The 15,055-nt window shown below is 42.0% G+C and overlaps 1 protein-coding gene across 4 annotated transcripts in view; it reads left to right on the top strand.

Moving 5' to 3' along the window:
• The window catches only part of GRHL2 (grainyhead like transcription factor 2), a 71,416-nt gene that overhangs the window by 2,035 nt on the left and 54,326 nt on the right, over positions 1-15,055 (top strand). For all 4 annotated transcript variants that reach the window (XM_087748431.1, XM_087748439.1, XM_087748446.1 and 1 more), the window contains exons 2-3: positions 11,421-11,610; positions 14,650-14,717. In XM_087748431.1, the coding sequence (XP_087604557.1) occupies positions 11,421-11,610; positions 14,650-14,717 (258 nt within the window). The remainder of the gene's footprint in view (positions 1-11,420; positions 11,611-14,649; positions 14,718-15,055) is intronic.

The raw sequence follows: 15,055 nt of genomic DNA, 5'->3' as shown, positions 1-15,055 counted from the left end.
TTACTGATGTGAAATTGAACTGGTTGTGGTAGGAGTTGGGAACAGTGGAGTTTTGGAGTTCATCTGAGCGGGGATGGGAACTAATGCCTTAGGTGGCCAGATAAGAGCAGTAAATGTTTTAAGTGCAAAGAGGGGAATAAGGACAGAGCCCTGAGGGATGCCGGTGAGGCGGGGAGGAGCAGCTGGAAGAGCAGTCATTGGGTTGGGAGGGGAACCAGATGAACTGCAAAAGAGCTGAGAGCTGACAAGAAGCAGTGATCGAGGGCATCCCAAAGCAATGGATGGGCAGTTGCAGAACTGCATTACTCCCTGGCCCAGCCTAGTTGCCGGTAGTTTCAGCAAAGGGTCAGAAACCAGGCTGTAGCAGATCAAGCGCAGTTAACGGGAGTGGGAGGGGAATATGGGAGCGGGGGAGAAGGAGCAACTTTGTACCACAGTCAGCTTTGAAGCTGAAGTGCAGTGGAAACCTAACTCGTAAGACTATAGAAAGTAAGGCAAAAGTGGTTCCCCTCTGGGTCTAGGGTGTTACTAAGCTACAGGACTATCCTTCCTTCCCAACAGGAACAGTATGGCATAGGTGTAAACTACTGAGACTGGAGCATTAATGCCCTTCATCCCCTGCTCTGTGTAGTGCTGCTGCTGTTACCACTGTGAGGAACGTAAGAGCATTGCAGAGCACGTACCCTCAAGTAACAGCACTTCCCCTGTTGCAGGTATGCCTGTGATCTGTTTCTGGTTAAGGTGTTTAGAACATTCATAGGTGGTAGGTAAGGGTTTGAAAAGGAAATAAAAAAGTAAAGAAATCCCCTGGGCTCTCTACACACAAGTGTAACGTGAGAAGACAAATACATTTGTTTTCAGAAGAGATGACCAGGTGGAATGAGATATTAGACTGGTGGGGGGAGTTTGCATGGGAAGGGTTTTTTTGTTTTGTTGTTTTGGTTTTTTTTTCTTTTTGTAGGCTCTAATTATATCCAATTAAAACCTAATCCAAAGAGTACGACATCATTCTCTTGCACATGGCCTTTCTTTTACTTAAAAACAGATCTTCCCTACAGGCAAGACTGGAGAGGGAAGCTCATTATTTTGAGGTCAGTTAATTTGTCAGTGTCATTGGACATGTTTTTGTGGGGTTTGTGCTAGTAAAGTGCTGATGTAGAGGACTAAGCAGCTGAGGGGATATAGAAAGCGTGGAAAAATATATTCCTGTCTCATCCTTCAGTGGGATTTGCCAGGTTTTCTGGAGAGGTGGTACATCCCGCCGCACAACGGCTCCACAGGGTTGCCTGCAGTGTCCGGCTTTGGAGGGAGGAGCAGGGACAGGAGGGCTGTAGTGCTACCTGCCCCATCAGCTTTAAGGGAGGAAGGTGGACAGTCAGGTGAACATGCTAAAGAACAAGTCGTTTGATTCTAGTGCTAACTGAGGAGCTTTGGAAGGGGAGATTATCCTTAAGATAGTGTGCATATCTCCCTGTCTTTCCCTTTAGTCTTTCTGCCGAAGCTGGGTCTTGTCTGCTTGTTTCCACAAACTCCTATCGTCAGAAGAGATAAGGCATGATTTCACACGCGTTTTTCAGAGGTACTACTGACTTAAGCAGGCTGTGGCCGCTTGTTCCTGCCTCCATTCCACCCTCTCAGCTGTCTCAGTAGAGCTGTTTGTGCAGCTAGAGAACTGGTTCAGGGGAGTGTTGGGTTGAGAGTAGCCTGATCTCCTCTTGGAAGTTATTTTTAAAATCCATTTTTCATCAGTCTGGGTTCTTCATATGCAGAGGGGGTGCAAGCAAACGGCAGGTGTTAAAGACAGAACTGCTCAAACTAGAACCTCTGCAGAAGGTAATGTGTGTCGCTGCCTCTCTTGTGAACGTTTTGGAGGTCCATGCAGCTGCTTCTGTTACCATCCAATTTCCAGAGCCATCACGAGGGGACCCTGGGGATTGAACGGAGGCCGGGGGGCATAGGGCAGGGAGGAGGGAGCATCCCCTTTGCAGGATGTAAAGATGATTCCAGGGTTCACTTCTGCATTTATAGGCCAAAAAGTTGTTACTGTAGTATACAGAAAAAAATTGTCACCACAGAACTCCAGATTAATGGCTCTAGTGGATTAGTGAAGCTGATTGGTCACCTCGATACTTGTGAGACTTAACAGGGTTTTAGAGATTGCCAGTGCTCCTGTGAATGAGGAGCAGCAATTGCACAACCATGTGGGATCTGCCTGGTAAATGCCACAGTTGTGTCCCTGCTGCTCCTCGCATTGTGTAAAGTTGCGAGTCCCACTTAGGCTGGGACTGCAGTTGCACGAAGAGCAGGCTCGATAGCAGGCCCGAGTGTGCTGGTCCCTGTGGCTCTCCTGCTAGCCGGCCAGCCGCATCACTGCCGGTCAGTCAGGCTGGTCAGGCTCCCAACACCCCCAGTATGTGCAAGAGCTACTTGGGACACCAGGTAGGCAGGGCTGGGGCATGCTCGGACTGACCACATTAAGGAGGACTTGGGGCAGCTTGGGTCTGCAGCTGAGCATGTGCTTGTGGGTAAATAACCGAGGGGAGAGCGAGCCTGGAGGTGGGAATGGGTTCAGACCTGCTCCCGTGTGTCAGTGGAGGCGTGTTCACGTCCAGCTTGCTACTTGGTAGTGTCTGTGGCAGAAGTTGATCTTGGACTCTGCACAGAGTAATTTTGCCCTGGTTTCCTATTTCTTCCTCAGTGTGTAGATGTAGATGTATGTGCCTTCATAATATTTAACTTAAGCATCTAGTACTATAACAACAAAGGGCATTTATGGTTTACAATGTGATTCTGTGAATTGTTCTTAATTTTTTCTTTGCGGGCCAAACATGTTTCCCATCAGCAGATGTTGAGTGGCAATTAGGTCACAGACTACTCAATTATTTTTTTCCCCACTGCTGAGTGTCTGGATAGGGCATCCATTGAGATTAATTTTCCAAAGTGTTACTCATCCGGGAATGAATGGAGAAACAGGAATTAGAGGTGTTTAGTGCTTGCACTTTTCAAATGTCAGACATGCTGTTGTGGATGTTCCCCAGAAAACCATCTCTGTGCAAGGAAGGTGGAAAGTCAGTGTGCAGACCCTCATAGAATTTACAACCATAAGCTTAACTGAGAGGAGTAAGGGTGTCAAATGGTTACGTCTTGCTGTAACACTGCTGTCTGTCTGGTGCTGAAGTCTGAGACCAGACTGAAAATCAAAGCACAACAGGAGGGATGGGATTTTCCCAGGTCACTTACTTGATTGTAATGATCACACAACCTCTTCCCTGTGGAAGGGTCATCAGGGACATCATCATTCTCGTTCTGGTAGGGACATCTGAAGGGGAAATGATATTACATTGGTTGACATTGGTTGTCAAATATTTTCACAAATATTAATTCAGTGCAGACCATTGATGGTTACCTTAAATGTTTTTTTTTTCCCATGATTATGGAGCAGCCAATTAAGCTGCCCATTTTTGTACACACACACACACACACATACGTACTTTCAAATGCTGATCTAGGAATTCATCCTGGGATGAATCTTCATTAGCTTTTTAATCAGTGATTAGGACAGTAGTAGCTAATTAAAAGATAAGTAATTAGTTCAGACATCCTAGTCTACCAGTATACTGTCCTATTATAGGACACTATTATAGGACAGTGTACACTACAGGACAGTTATTTGATAGTACCAACTTCATAAAGAAGAGAACTGTTGCTTAGGAAATATTTAACCAAGGAAACCATATTAAGTGCACGTGAACTGTGGAGAAGTCAAATATTGCAACATACCTGTAGCTTAAGAATATGTCTCCAGCCTCGAAGATTACGTATATCTGTAGATTTGTTAATTTTCCTAATAGTGGGAGATAATGGCACCTTCCATAATTCTGTGATTTCGTTGTTCTTTAGAGTATATTTTTAGTTTTGTGTGCTTTTTTTTTTAATATTTGTGGGAAATCTTGACTCCCAGGATTGCTCAGTTGTTGAATTAATGTTTTCTTTCTGACTGTGTAAAAGATTTCATATTCTGAAAAAACAGCCATCAGTGCTATCAGTGCAGTAACTATTCTATTTCCATTAACTCCGTGGAAGCAATGAATGACAAGGGCCACAGGGTCAAGGGTCAGGTTAAACTGCAGCAGGTCTGGGAAGCCTTGTCATGACCTGTTTTTAATTTTAAAGCCTACTGCTGGCTGCTTCAAGTCAGCTAGAACAACCTTGGGAGCTACGCATGCTGGAAGTACACTTACTAGCAAAACACCATGTCCTCATCCAAAGCTGCTAAGTAATTGCTAATTCTGATCAACTCTGTTAGCTACTGCAGTAATGTGAGCTCCGGAGTATCCTCATTTTTTTGAGATGTCAGTGGTTTTTTTTTTTTTTTTTTTTACAAATATGCTGAAACCTGCCTTTTTTTGACTGTTTTCTGCTTGGTTTAACAAAAAAGTTAACAGGCTACTTAGTGCACTAATAAAAAAAGATTGTCTGGTAGAAATAATATTTAACTAAAAGCGAAGCAAAAAAAGTCTCCGAAATCTTAGGTATAAAAAGTCTGTCTCAGGATGAGTAGTTGCCTACTTGAACTAGTCCTCAGTAGGCATTTGCTATATGCATTTAATCCTTGTGTCAGATTTCTTTTTTGTACCTCCACTTTGACATACTTAATAATATTTTTTTGTCAATGTTAATGTATCACCTATTTGTTCTAATCTTTTTAATCACTATTACATGCTCAAGTTGTTTTGGTTCTGAGTAAAAACAAAACTTCTAGTAGGCATCTAATTGTTGAACTAGTCTGTTTTGCTGTTTGCTCTTTCTGCTGTCAATATATTATTTTACTTCCTCTCAGAGTGTTTTGTAAAGGTAAAATAATTTCTTTCACTCATTTAACGTGTTCAGTCTTGTTCAGATTTGTCTTGTGCTCAAAAAGAATAATTGTCCCAAAATTGCAAGAGTCCCAAACCTGTGTTCATTAGTAGGCAAAATTACTCAGGGAGTTTTTTCCATGGTATGGACTGCTGGCTGGGCCAGAGGGCATCTTATCTTCTGCTTTCCTGGTGGTCTAAATGCTTTGATTTTCCTTCACTCTCAAGTCATTTGTATATTTATATGCTCACTGGATTGGGCTAAGTGCATTTTGGAGACCTGTTCATGCTTCTGGGAACGATTTGATTGTCGGCTATGAAAGACAAAATACCAAGACACATGGGCCATAATTTTCCTGTTCGTTAAACATTTATGCTCCTTTGTAGTTTTAACGGAACACTATTATCTAATTGAAACAACAATGTTGCTGACTTTTTAATTATACTTTTGGCAATAAATCCTGAGCAGTTTAAACTTTTTTTTTTTAACTAAATAAATCAAAACTTGCAGTGAGTCACCCATGTGGGTTTTTTTGGTTGTTTTATTTTTTTATTTGATGTCTAGGCAAAGCAGTATGCTGAGAGTAGTAAATTTGGGCTAACCTTAGAATCTTTGAAACAAAATAGTTTCAAGCACTAGAGCTAGCTTTGATTTATACTTCTTTGTATAACGAGCACAAAAATTTATGATCTGCAATCTAAAGTTTGTTAACTTACCAAGCTTCTGTGGGATCTGTCCTTAACTGCCTTTTAAATAGTCATAGTAGTTCAGTTTGTGCCTGTGAATTCATAGAATTGTTAAGGCTGGAAAAGACCCTGAAGATCATCAAGTCCAACCAGTGATAAATTCAATACAATTCATATGTATGTATGTTGGTTGTAAGACAAATTATATGCACATCTGTTCTAAATCTGTTTTATGGTAGCCTTATAGCTGAACTGAGACTTGCGTAAGTGTAAACTAAATTTAGACAGGGCTTTAGAGCTACTGAAACGCTTGTAAATGATCACACTCTGCCCTCCTTAGCTATGTCAAAACTGAAGTGGGAGCTTCAGCTCTTTTTCCAACTCTTGGATGTGGCTGGAGCATGCTCCTATACGTTCTGTCATACCAGATGGGCGTTCTTGAAATTCCCCATTTCTTACTTTGCACTGGAGGAAAGACTAAGCAGGCAGGTGTTCTTCCCATAGCACACTGAGTCACAGCATACTTCAGCCAGGTCTCTGATCTGGAGAGTTAAGGGATCAGAAACCCAGGATGCAACGTGGTGTGTGGTGCGTGTCTGTATGCAATATAAAAAGTAGTCCCTTTGGCTAGCATCTTGGTTGAGGGTTTGTATTTCTCCCAGGGTTTCCCAATTGCAGACAGTTGCCCTGCACACTTTCTTATCATCTGACAAAAAAGGAGCTTATGATAAATATCCTGTGGCCTTGATGTCCTGGGCTGGGAGCCAGGATGACGTGAGTCTTGCCTTTTCCAGTCATTTAGTGCTAAAATTTCTGTGTGCTTTATAACAGCTGTATGGACCAAAGCCTCCTATCTCCTCTCCTCAAGGGACAGTTCTCAGAGGATGCTGTGTAGATGTGCTTGGCGCTCCTGTCTCACAGGCATAAGAACAGGCAGGCTCAGGCCTGGGCTGAAACCTGGGAACAGGGATTCCTCCCATTTTCCTGCTGCCTTATGCACATTGCTTGCTGTGTTCCCATCTGGCACCTAGCCTTTGCAGGGAGGGGGAGCCCTAATGCATCATCAGGGGGCAAAGTCGTCTGCAGGGATATGCATGGAGCACCTCAAATCTTACAATTTATTTGGTTTTCTTTAAGTTTGTTGAAAGAACAAATAATAATGTCCAAAAAAGCAATTAAAAAAAAACCTTGGGAAATAATTGGGCTGGGTGCCCACCTTGGTGTTTTTAATGGTCTCTTTGTTTCAGGGATGAATTTCCTGGGCAAAGCAAAAGTTGAGGGGCAGGCAGGATGAGACTTTCTTCCCCACTAGCACCAACCGGATCAGGATGTAATGCTGAGCATATGATGGCGTAGGATGCAGCTGTACTTGATGCAGCATGGCTGCATCGGTCTGCTTTATGTTCAATGGCAAATTTAGCGAAGAGGTTGAGGACTGCATGAACTTTGCAAAACAGAAAGTTCTTGAGCATCAGAGTTGGCTGAGAGACAGTGGCAGGCAGGACATCTTGTTTCTGAATAAAAAGCAAGCTCTGGTCACAAAGCTGCAGCCTTTCACCATTGTTCATGAATGTGTTAATGGGCATTTCTGATTCTGTGTAAGCTAATTCACAAATTGCATCAAGTCGGGTGAGAATTTGCCTGTAGTAGGATTTTATAGCCTCAAGTGCTGGCTGTTGAAAGTTCATTATCTCTAATCTGAAGAGCTTGAAAGGCCAGCCCTTTCCATTCAGCTAATTTATTGACATTAAGTACAATGTACCTCTCCAACTTACGTTGTTGTACTGCAGTAACTGAAATGAAATGAGCACAGTTTTTGACATCTCTCTTTATAAACTACACTTGTGTAGGGTTTTATAAAATTCCATAATCTTAATTTTAAAATGAGTTCAAAAATATTAGTTCACCAGATGCAGAAATCACCGTAACTATAAATCTGGAAAAGTTATGTATATCTCTTCTTAGAGGAAAGCACACAAATCATGTAAGATGGTACAAACAAGAAAATCTCTACTAAACAGTTGGTGGGGGGGGAAAGATTTTGCAAAATAAAGGCCATCTGAAGTTTAGTCTTGACATAAACACTCAAGTGTCAGGGGAATCTAGCTCCTAAGCTAGACCATTCCTCAGAAAATATCTTTCATCCTCACACACCTATAAATTAAGATACATAACCACCTACTACTATTTAACATAAAACAATTGAAACATTTTGCATTCATTAGAAGATCAACTGATAGCTTGAAAGGAAACATGTACTTTTTTTAGGCACAAAGCATCCTCAATTGTTAAGCTGTATCTCCATGGTAAAATAATGGTGTGCTTTCAGCTTGTAGGGGCATGTCCCTTCTAGCTGTGTTCGGAGGTGGAGGGGTGGTGGGCTAGCCCGAGTGAGGAATGGGCCACGATCAGGGTTGGGCTTGTTCTCTGCTCCTTGGCAGGCTGTTTTAGAAGATGTGCCTGGGGCTACAGCGGATATTTGCTGATATTGCTGGCCGGGTTGAATGGGAGTCTTCCACTTGCAACCTTGACCCGTCTTCCTTCCTTAAGTGAGTAGTTCTCCGTGACTGTGGTCACTGATGGGTTTGCAGCTTTTGATAAGATTTGTAGATGTGTTGCTAATTGCAGGCTCAAACTGAGGCTTTTCTCACAGGTGGGGTGTTCAGAGCAGCTCTCTCCTGTGGGAACGCTCTTAGGTTTCTTGTAGGTGTCACCCTTTATCTTCCCCGTGGCCCAGGTGCCACCAGAGTCACTCCTCTGAGCAGCTGCCTGCTGTCATCCATTACACAGCTGGAACAGCTGGGGGTGCCCCAGCATGAAAAGGGTGCCTGGTGGGACCAGGGGAGCTTACCTGTGTGGAGCCTCGCTCAGGGGGTTGGGTTTTCTTGGCATGTATTAAAATGTAAAGTGCTTATCTCCTCTGGTTACAGGGGACTTGGCTACCCCTCTTTCAGTCACATTTGGCTGAAATTGTCCAGGAGGTTCAGCAGTCATGGAAAAGGAAAGGGAATGTGTGTGCACACACAAGTCTCGTTTCTTAAGAGGAACCCTCCCTCCCATCCAAACGACCTTAATTAGTAGAGAAGTTTTCTTAAAGGGAGCGCAGTTGTTTTGGCTGACTGCTTTGGATATAATCTCTGAAATGAGTGACGATGTTAAATCATGATAATTAGGTCTGACCATTAACCTCCCACAGAGCTGATTACAGGGATGGGGGTGATGAGGAAGTTTTTTATTTTTCTTAGTGCTATTGTTTCAGTCTGTTTGCAGAGTAAACACAATGAGTGTGTCGGTTGATTATGCTGCAGACCATGTCTCGAGCCAGAGGAGATGGATATTTAGTTTTTAAATGTGAAAACCTGGGTTTTAGAGAAAATGTGCTCTGGGGAGATGCTGAGGAGTCTATGAACCTGTGCCTTTCCAGGCATCCCAACTGTTTACTTACTGAGCGGCTGTTCTAGAGCATTCATCCCCTTTACTTTAGCTTCTCCCCAACACAGTTATATACACCACCTCTGAGGGACAGCACTCTCTTCATTGCTTTAAGATTGTCTTGACTAAGTTAGAGCAGCAGAGTTTCTGCAGACAAGCACAGCCCAGCTCTTCAAAGGCGTGTTTTTAAAGGGCATCTTTCAGTCTGCCTGTAGTGCTCATAAATCAGTTATGACTATCGCCTGGCTATGAGCGCTCCGAGGAACAAAAGGCAGTTATTGATTGTAAGGGAAGATTGCTACAGGAAGGAGAGCGAGCGGTATTCTGTGCGTTGCAATGGGCAGCCGCCCATGCAGTGAAACAGCCCGGGTTTAGCTGAAGGGGAGCTTTGTTGAGGAAAGGAGAATCCTTGCCTGGAATAATTGCCTCTGAGCCAGGGAGAATTGGCTACTCCAGGGTGGGAACAGGCCCTCAGCTACCTCTGGCACAAACAGCGGGGCTGCTGCAGATCTGATTCGAGTCGCTAACAATAAGGTATTGAAAAGGCAAGCGGACCTAGCAGTTCTCTCTGTCTTTCCTTGGGCTCCTAATTTATGCTTCAGCTTTGCTTGCTGAAGCAAACCTGTAACAACACAAATGTGTATGTGGTAACAAGAAGGACAGAAATCTTTAGAAAAGACAGCAAAAGGCCAGGCAGAAAGAAAGGCCCTCGGAAAAGAAAGCAAGCCTCTAAAAATCCAGATATTTTAGATGAAAGGAAAATATAATCTGAACTGTAATTGTTGGCTGATATTTTAGATGAAAGGAAAGTATAATCTGAACCATAATTGTGATACAAAGCTATGAAATGCTCTCTTCCCCCACAGAGCTCATAAAACTGTGCTCTGTGTACCAGATGGATTATTTTGTTTTTCATTAAAAAAAGAAACTTGTAAACAGTGCTCTGTACCATAGAGATGATAATCTCCACCATCCCCCTTCTCTTCCTTAAACACCGGAGCATGAATTTTTCAGGTTGCGCTCAGGCAGCAGCGGAGCCCCGGGCGAAGCCCCAGCCTGCCGGTCACTGCGGCTTGGGGGCTGCAGGCAAGACACGTTCCTGGCATCCGAGAGCGAGAGCATTTACCGCGTGGGTTCAGTTGTGCTTTTATCAAATCCTGTTTCTGAAATTAAATAAAAGGCTCGGTTGCACAGTGATTGAATGCCGCTCTCTGTGCAACAGCGGCAGTTGGTTGGGTTAGGTCTGTGGAGCTGGCACCGCTGCAGGTAGGGGAGAGCAAAAAGAGGAGACTGAATTATGAACAGTTTTTATGCAGAAGATAGCAAGAAATGTTTTGTGAAGGTCACCGGCAATAACTGCTAGTTTCATCAGTTAAGTTAGTATATTCAGTTATTCCACTATCTTTGCAGCTTTCAAATTTGTAAAGTGTAATGTGTTAAAATTTTTATTGTGATCCTTGTAACTTGAGCCATAATTCTTGACAGTGGTCCTGCAACAAACAAGCAGCACACCCCTCGCTCCACTATTTCCCTGCCTAATCTGTTTGCCTACTATCTTGTGTAATAGGAATGCTACTTTTTTTTTCCCCCTAGCTCTTTTATCCATCAGTTTATTGAACATTTTACAAAAGCACGTACTATTATCTTCATTTATGTTTCCGTTATACCGGAAATTTCAGCCATAGCTGTGGTACACCAGCCTCTCCCGTGATATACACAGGCACTGGTCAGTTTGTACCACTTTCAGGCTGGAGGAAACTGCTCTGCTGCAAATCCCCCTTACTAATGGTCTTGTGTGCATTGCCATGGGTCTGTAACTAGATGTGGTGAGTGATAAAGTGGGAATTGAGACCAAATATGTTGACAACTTCTGCTCCATCCGCTGGACCCATTGCTCATGTGCTGTTACAGAAAACATCTCTGAAATTATGGACAAATGGCATTCCAAAAGCAGAGAATAGCTCAATTATAAGGTGTACCCTTATTAAATACTGTTGTTAAATACTGAACTACACTTGGTTTAGGTGAACACTAGATTAGTATTACATACTTTTTTTTCATTCATGTCTTCTTGTTATAACTGATTTCAGTTAAATGTATTTTTCCCTAATCAAATGTACATCTAGGAAAAACACTGGGGCAAAGTGTTCTTATATTGTTACTTCCTTTTTTTCCAAATAGTTTTAAAATATTTTGATAGCTCTATCTGTATATTAGGAAAATACATTTGCGTGATTATCACAAGATCTGCACACATTTAATTTTTTTTTGTTAAGTACTGAAGATACCTAATACTGGTAAATATTTATGTCACCAAGTTTAATACAGAGATGCTTGCTTGATGTCATAATATCACTTTCATTGAGCTGTGTGATGTTCTTTAACATGCCTTGTGAATAAAGTAATCCCTTCTGGATCACCATTTTATTCTTCCTGTCTATGCAGTAACAAGCGACTTGTGGCCTTAGTGCCAAATGACACTTCATTCAACACCAGACGAGCCTACACCAGCGAAGATGAAGCCTGGAAGTCGTATTTGGAGAATCCCCTAACAGCAGCTACCAAGGCTATGATGAGCATAAATGGTGATGAGGACAGTGCTGCTGCTCTTGGCCTATTGTATGACTATTATAAAGTAGGTAACTCCATCGTTATTCCTCCCTGCTGCACTAGCAGGGGACCGCTCTAAGAGGCATCAAAAGAGCCAGTTTTCAAAGGCAGAAGTTACTGCATCTTGTTTTCTCTCTGATACTTGTATGAAGCACCCGTTCCATTTTAGGGGAAGCCTGTCTGAGGCTGCTTTGATGTGTTTATTTCTGGAGAGAAAAAATCAGTATTCCTGTATTAAATTTGCAACCATGATTTCTTTTTGAGCATAGTGCTCTTCCTCTTCCCTTGCAAGAGCATTGGATGAACAAGCCCCCTTTTTATTTGCGCCCAGATACTTGCAGTAGTCTTTTAGAAGTAGAAAAGAGGAGGCCTTGTCCATCTGTAGGTTTGTCTGCTTTTCTGTTTAATTGCATACATGTTTTAGTTTTCTCTTTAACTGGAGTATCTCTCATCTGACAGTTTCCCATGTTATTTTTATTTGTATAATGATTGCAGTAGGCTGTATACAAACATACAGTGAGGTCTAGCCCTTGCACTGGAAGTTTGCAGTGTAAATAGAAAGGTGGAGGACAGAAACGGAGCTGGACACAGAGTCAGAGATCTAAGTCAATTAACAGGGGAAGCACTGACACACGGTTTCAGTTTATGTCAGGTTCTAAGCCCAGGGCTTTACCTACCATTTTGATACCACCTTTCCTTTTCGTATTTCATAGTGTTTAAGTAGAGCTATGTTCGAGATTTCTGCTGAAATCAGAGGAGAGTCCTACAGGGTGCACCTCTGTGTAATGCAGAAATTTCACTCTGAAACCCAGGCTGACCCCTTTGTACTCTGCAAATGGACTCAGTGTTGCCTACCAAGCACTGAAGTATGAAATTGTTCATTTCACTTAAACTGTCTCAGTACTCTTGAAGCCACCTGTGCCTGCATTGGACAGATGATCTTCCGTGAAAGCCAGCAGAACAATGCCAGCTCCTCTTGTAATTCGTGAAGAAGCAGCAGGAATGGAAATCTAAAATTAAAACCCTTCGCTTTTAGTATTTATTAGTATAAATACTTTTAGAGAATGGGCTGCTCTTTTTAGTCTCTACTACAATCATTAAATGAATGTTCAGGAGAAGGGGTTGTAGGCAAGTTGCTATATACTAACCTTATGGTTAAATATTGTTTTAATTTCTTTACTGATTATATTTCAAGAGATGTTCCTTGCTTTTGTGTGGTGGTGTCCGCAGAGAAAAGCTTTTCCCAATGAGAAAGAAGAAAGATCCTTTTTTCTACTTGACAGAGTTACCACAGTGCCAGAGTCTGTGAAGTTAATGCGGATTTGTAAAATTCGGGATGTGTATGAGCATCTGCAGTGTTGGCTTCTGTCTTAGTAATAACTTTGCATGTAGGAGTTCATTAATCTGCTGGATTTTTTAAATAAAACCAGAGAACAGCCCTTTTCCTTCTCAAAACTATGTTCTAAGAGGCATGTCTGTTCCTTGTTCCAGGCAGTTGCAAAAGACTTGGGGTTCAGATGGAATAAGCTGTGTTAATCTCAAAGCCATTTCGAGCATTCAGTCATAACTATTGCTGTCTTAAACTGGGAGAAAAGGATAACTCGTGTTGATGCTCTCAAACAGGAACTTAAAACCTAACTTAAACCTCTGTGCTGTAATGTGGAAGTGTAGAGGAGGACTTCCAGTGCACAAGACTCTCTCGAATTGCCCTTATTTATCATCTGGCTCATTTGTTCTGACATGCTGGGTAATTTTTTTGAAGTACTTTTTCCAGTCAATAGGAATTATTTGAACTTAACCGTTTGGGTTTGGTTTTTTTTTTTTTTCTTTCCTTCTCCTTTTTCTTGTAGTGATATTTACCTAAACATAAACCCTCCTTCAGGGATAAATATATGATCTTAACAGGGGTATCAACATGTGCTAACTGGATCCCACTTCTAAAATTTGTAAAAGAGGTTTTTTAACGAACAGGACGCTTAATAGGGAGAGAGGATGTCCCTAAGAGAAGGAAAGGCTCTCGCTAGCACTCTGTGACTCTGCTGCTGTCTTGCAGATGTAGCTGATGTTAACCTTGGCTACTGTAGTGCACTGTAGTATTGTTTTTCCTCTAAATTCAGATATTTTCCTGATATTTCTTTGAAGTATTTAAAGATAAAAGGCACAGCTTTAGCCCATTCTTAGGTCTATTTTTTGCTCTTTAATCCTGAGTAAACTGCTGTGACAGAGTGGATATACCTTCTTTTGTAAAAGATAGATTAAAAGTTCTAGCTCCCAAATTGCTGGTTCAGCAAGAAAAGAAAAATACAGTCATGGCAGCAACTATGCCCTTGGTGATTTCATATCTATGCTGGTGTCAGGAAGCCGGTAGGTGGGAAAACAAATCTTTTAAGTCACTTTTGGTATCAGTTTTGAGTCTATCGAGGAGACAGATTTGACTGGATTTTTACTTCTCATGGCTGTTGATGCACTCAGCAAAGCAGAAGTTGATGTCCTCTGATGACATGCCAGCATGCCCTGACTTGTCCCCATGCTAGGAAAGGGAAGGATCCACAGCCTTCCCCTGGTTACGAGTCCTGCACTCTGCAGACTGCTCTATAACAGGAGGATTTAGCTGGTGCTGGTGGTTTAACTGAAACCCCTTTTTCCTCTGAGCTGAAAAGGTCTCCATGCAGTGCTCATCAAAGCATCATGTCTTCCTTCTCATCTTTTATTATTTAGTGAAAAGCATGTGTGTGTGTGTGTGTGCGTGTTTGGGAATAGAAGCTTTGATTTTGAGATAGCTTGACCTGGCTTGATATTCCAAAGATAAGGACATATAGAAGAGTGCTTTGCTCCAGATTTGTGTGCCCAAGACCTAGAAAAGAAAACAGTCCCTACATTTTTACCCTTTGGAAATTATCTTTCTGTTCACAATCAGTCTCCCAAAGAAAAACAGCTCCTGGCATCTGTGAACTAGACAACACTGATAGGGTTACATTTTTCTAGTTGTTGCAGTAGAGCAGTCTGAAGCTGCAAATACCTGACAGTTGCATTTACCTGACCCCATGCCTGGTGTTGTTCTCAGGTTCCCAGAGATAAAAGGCTGTTGTCTGTTAACAAAGTGAGTGATAATCAAGAAGACCAAGATAAAAGGTACAGTATTATTCAAAATCATACACCCAGCTACTAACAGTGTTGATCAGTTGTGAACTGAAGGAACTATGATAGCCTGAGGGTTTATGGTTTTCTTCCAAAAGATAAAAGAATGAAGACTGTTTTGGGAAGCAAACTTTACTCCTTTTTACTTTTAATTTATTAGAAAAATTGAATATTATTAAACATGCAATTTGCAAAGTAGCAGAAAGTTTAATGATTTGTTTGTGTTTAGTTTTGTTGTTTTACTGCTGCTGAGATTAGTAAAACCAGATTATATTGACAGTTGGCTATTGGCTGCTTTTCTTTCAATTTTCTTCTTCTAGAGCAAAAAGGTA

This window comes from Nipponia nippon, unplaced genomic scaffold (assembly GCF_047370975.1).
Source record: "Nipponia nippon isolate SJK-2023a ecotype South Korea unplaced genomic scaffold, ASM4737097v1 scaffold_1, whole genome shotgun sequence".
Lineage (NCBI taxonomy): Eukaryota > Metazoa > Chordata > Aves > Pelecaniformes > Threskiornithidae > Nipponia > Nipponia nippon.
This window is presented reverse-complemented; position numbering and strand designations above follow the sequence as displayed.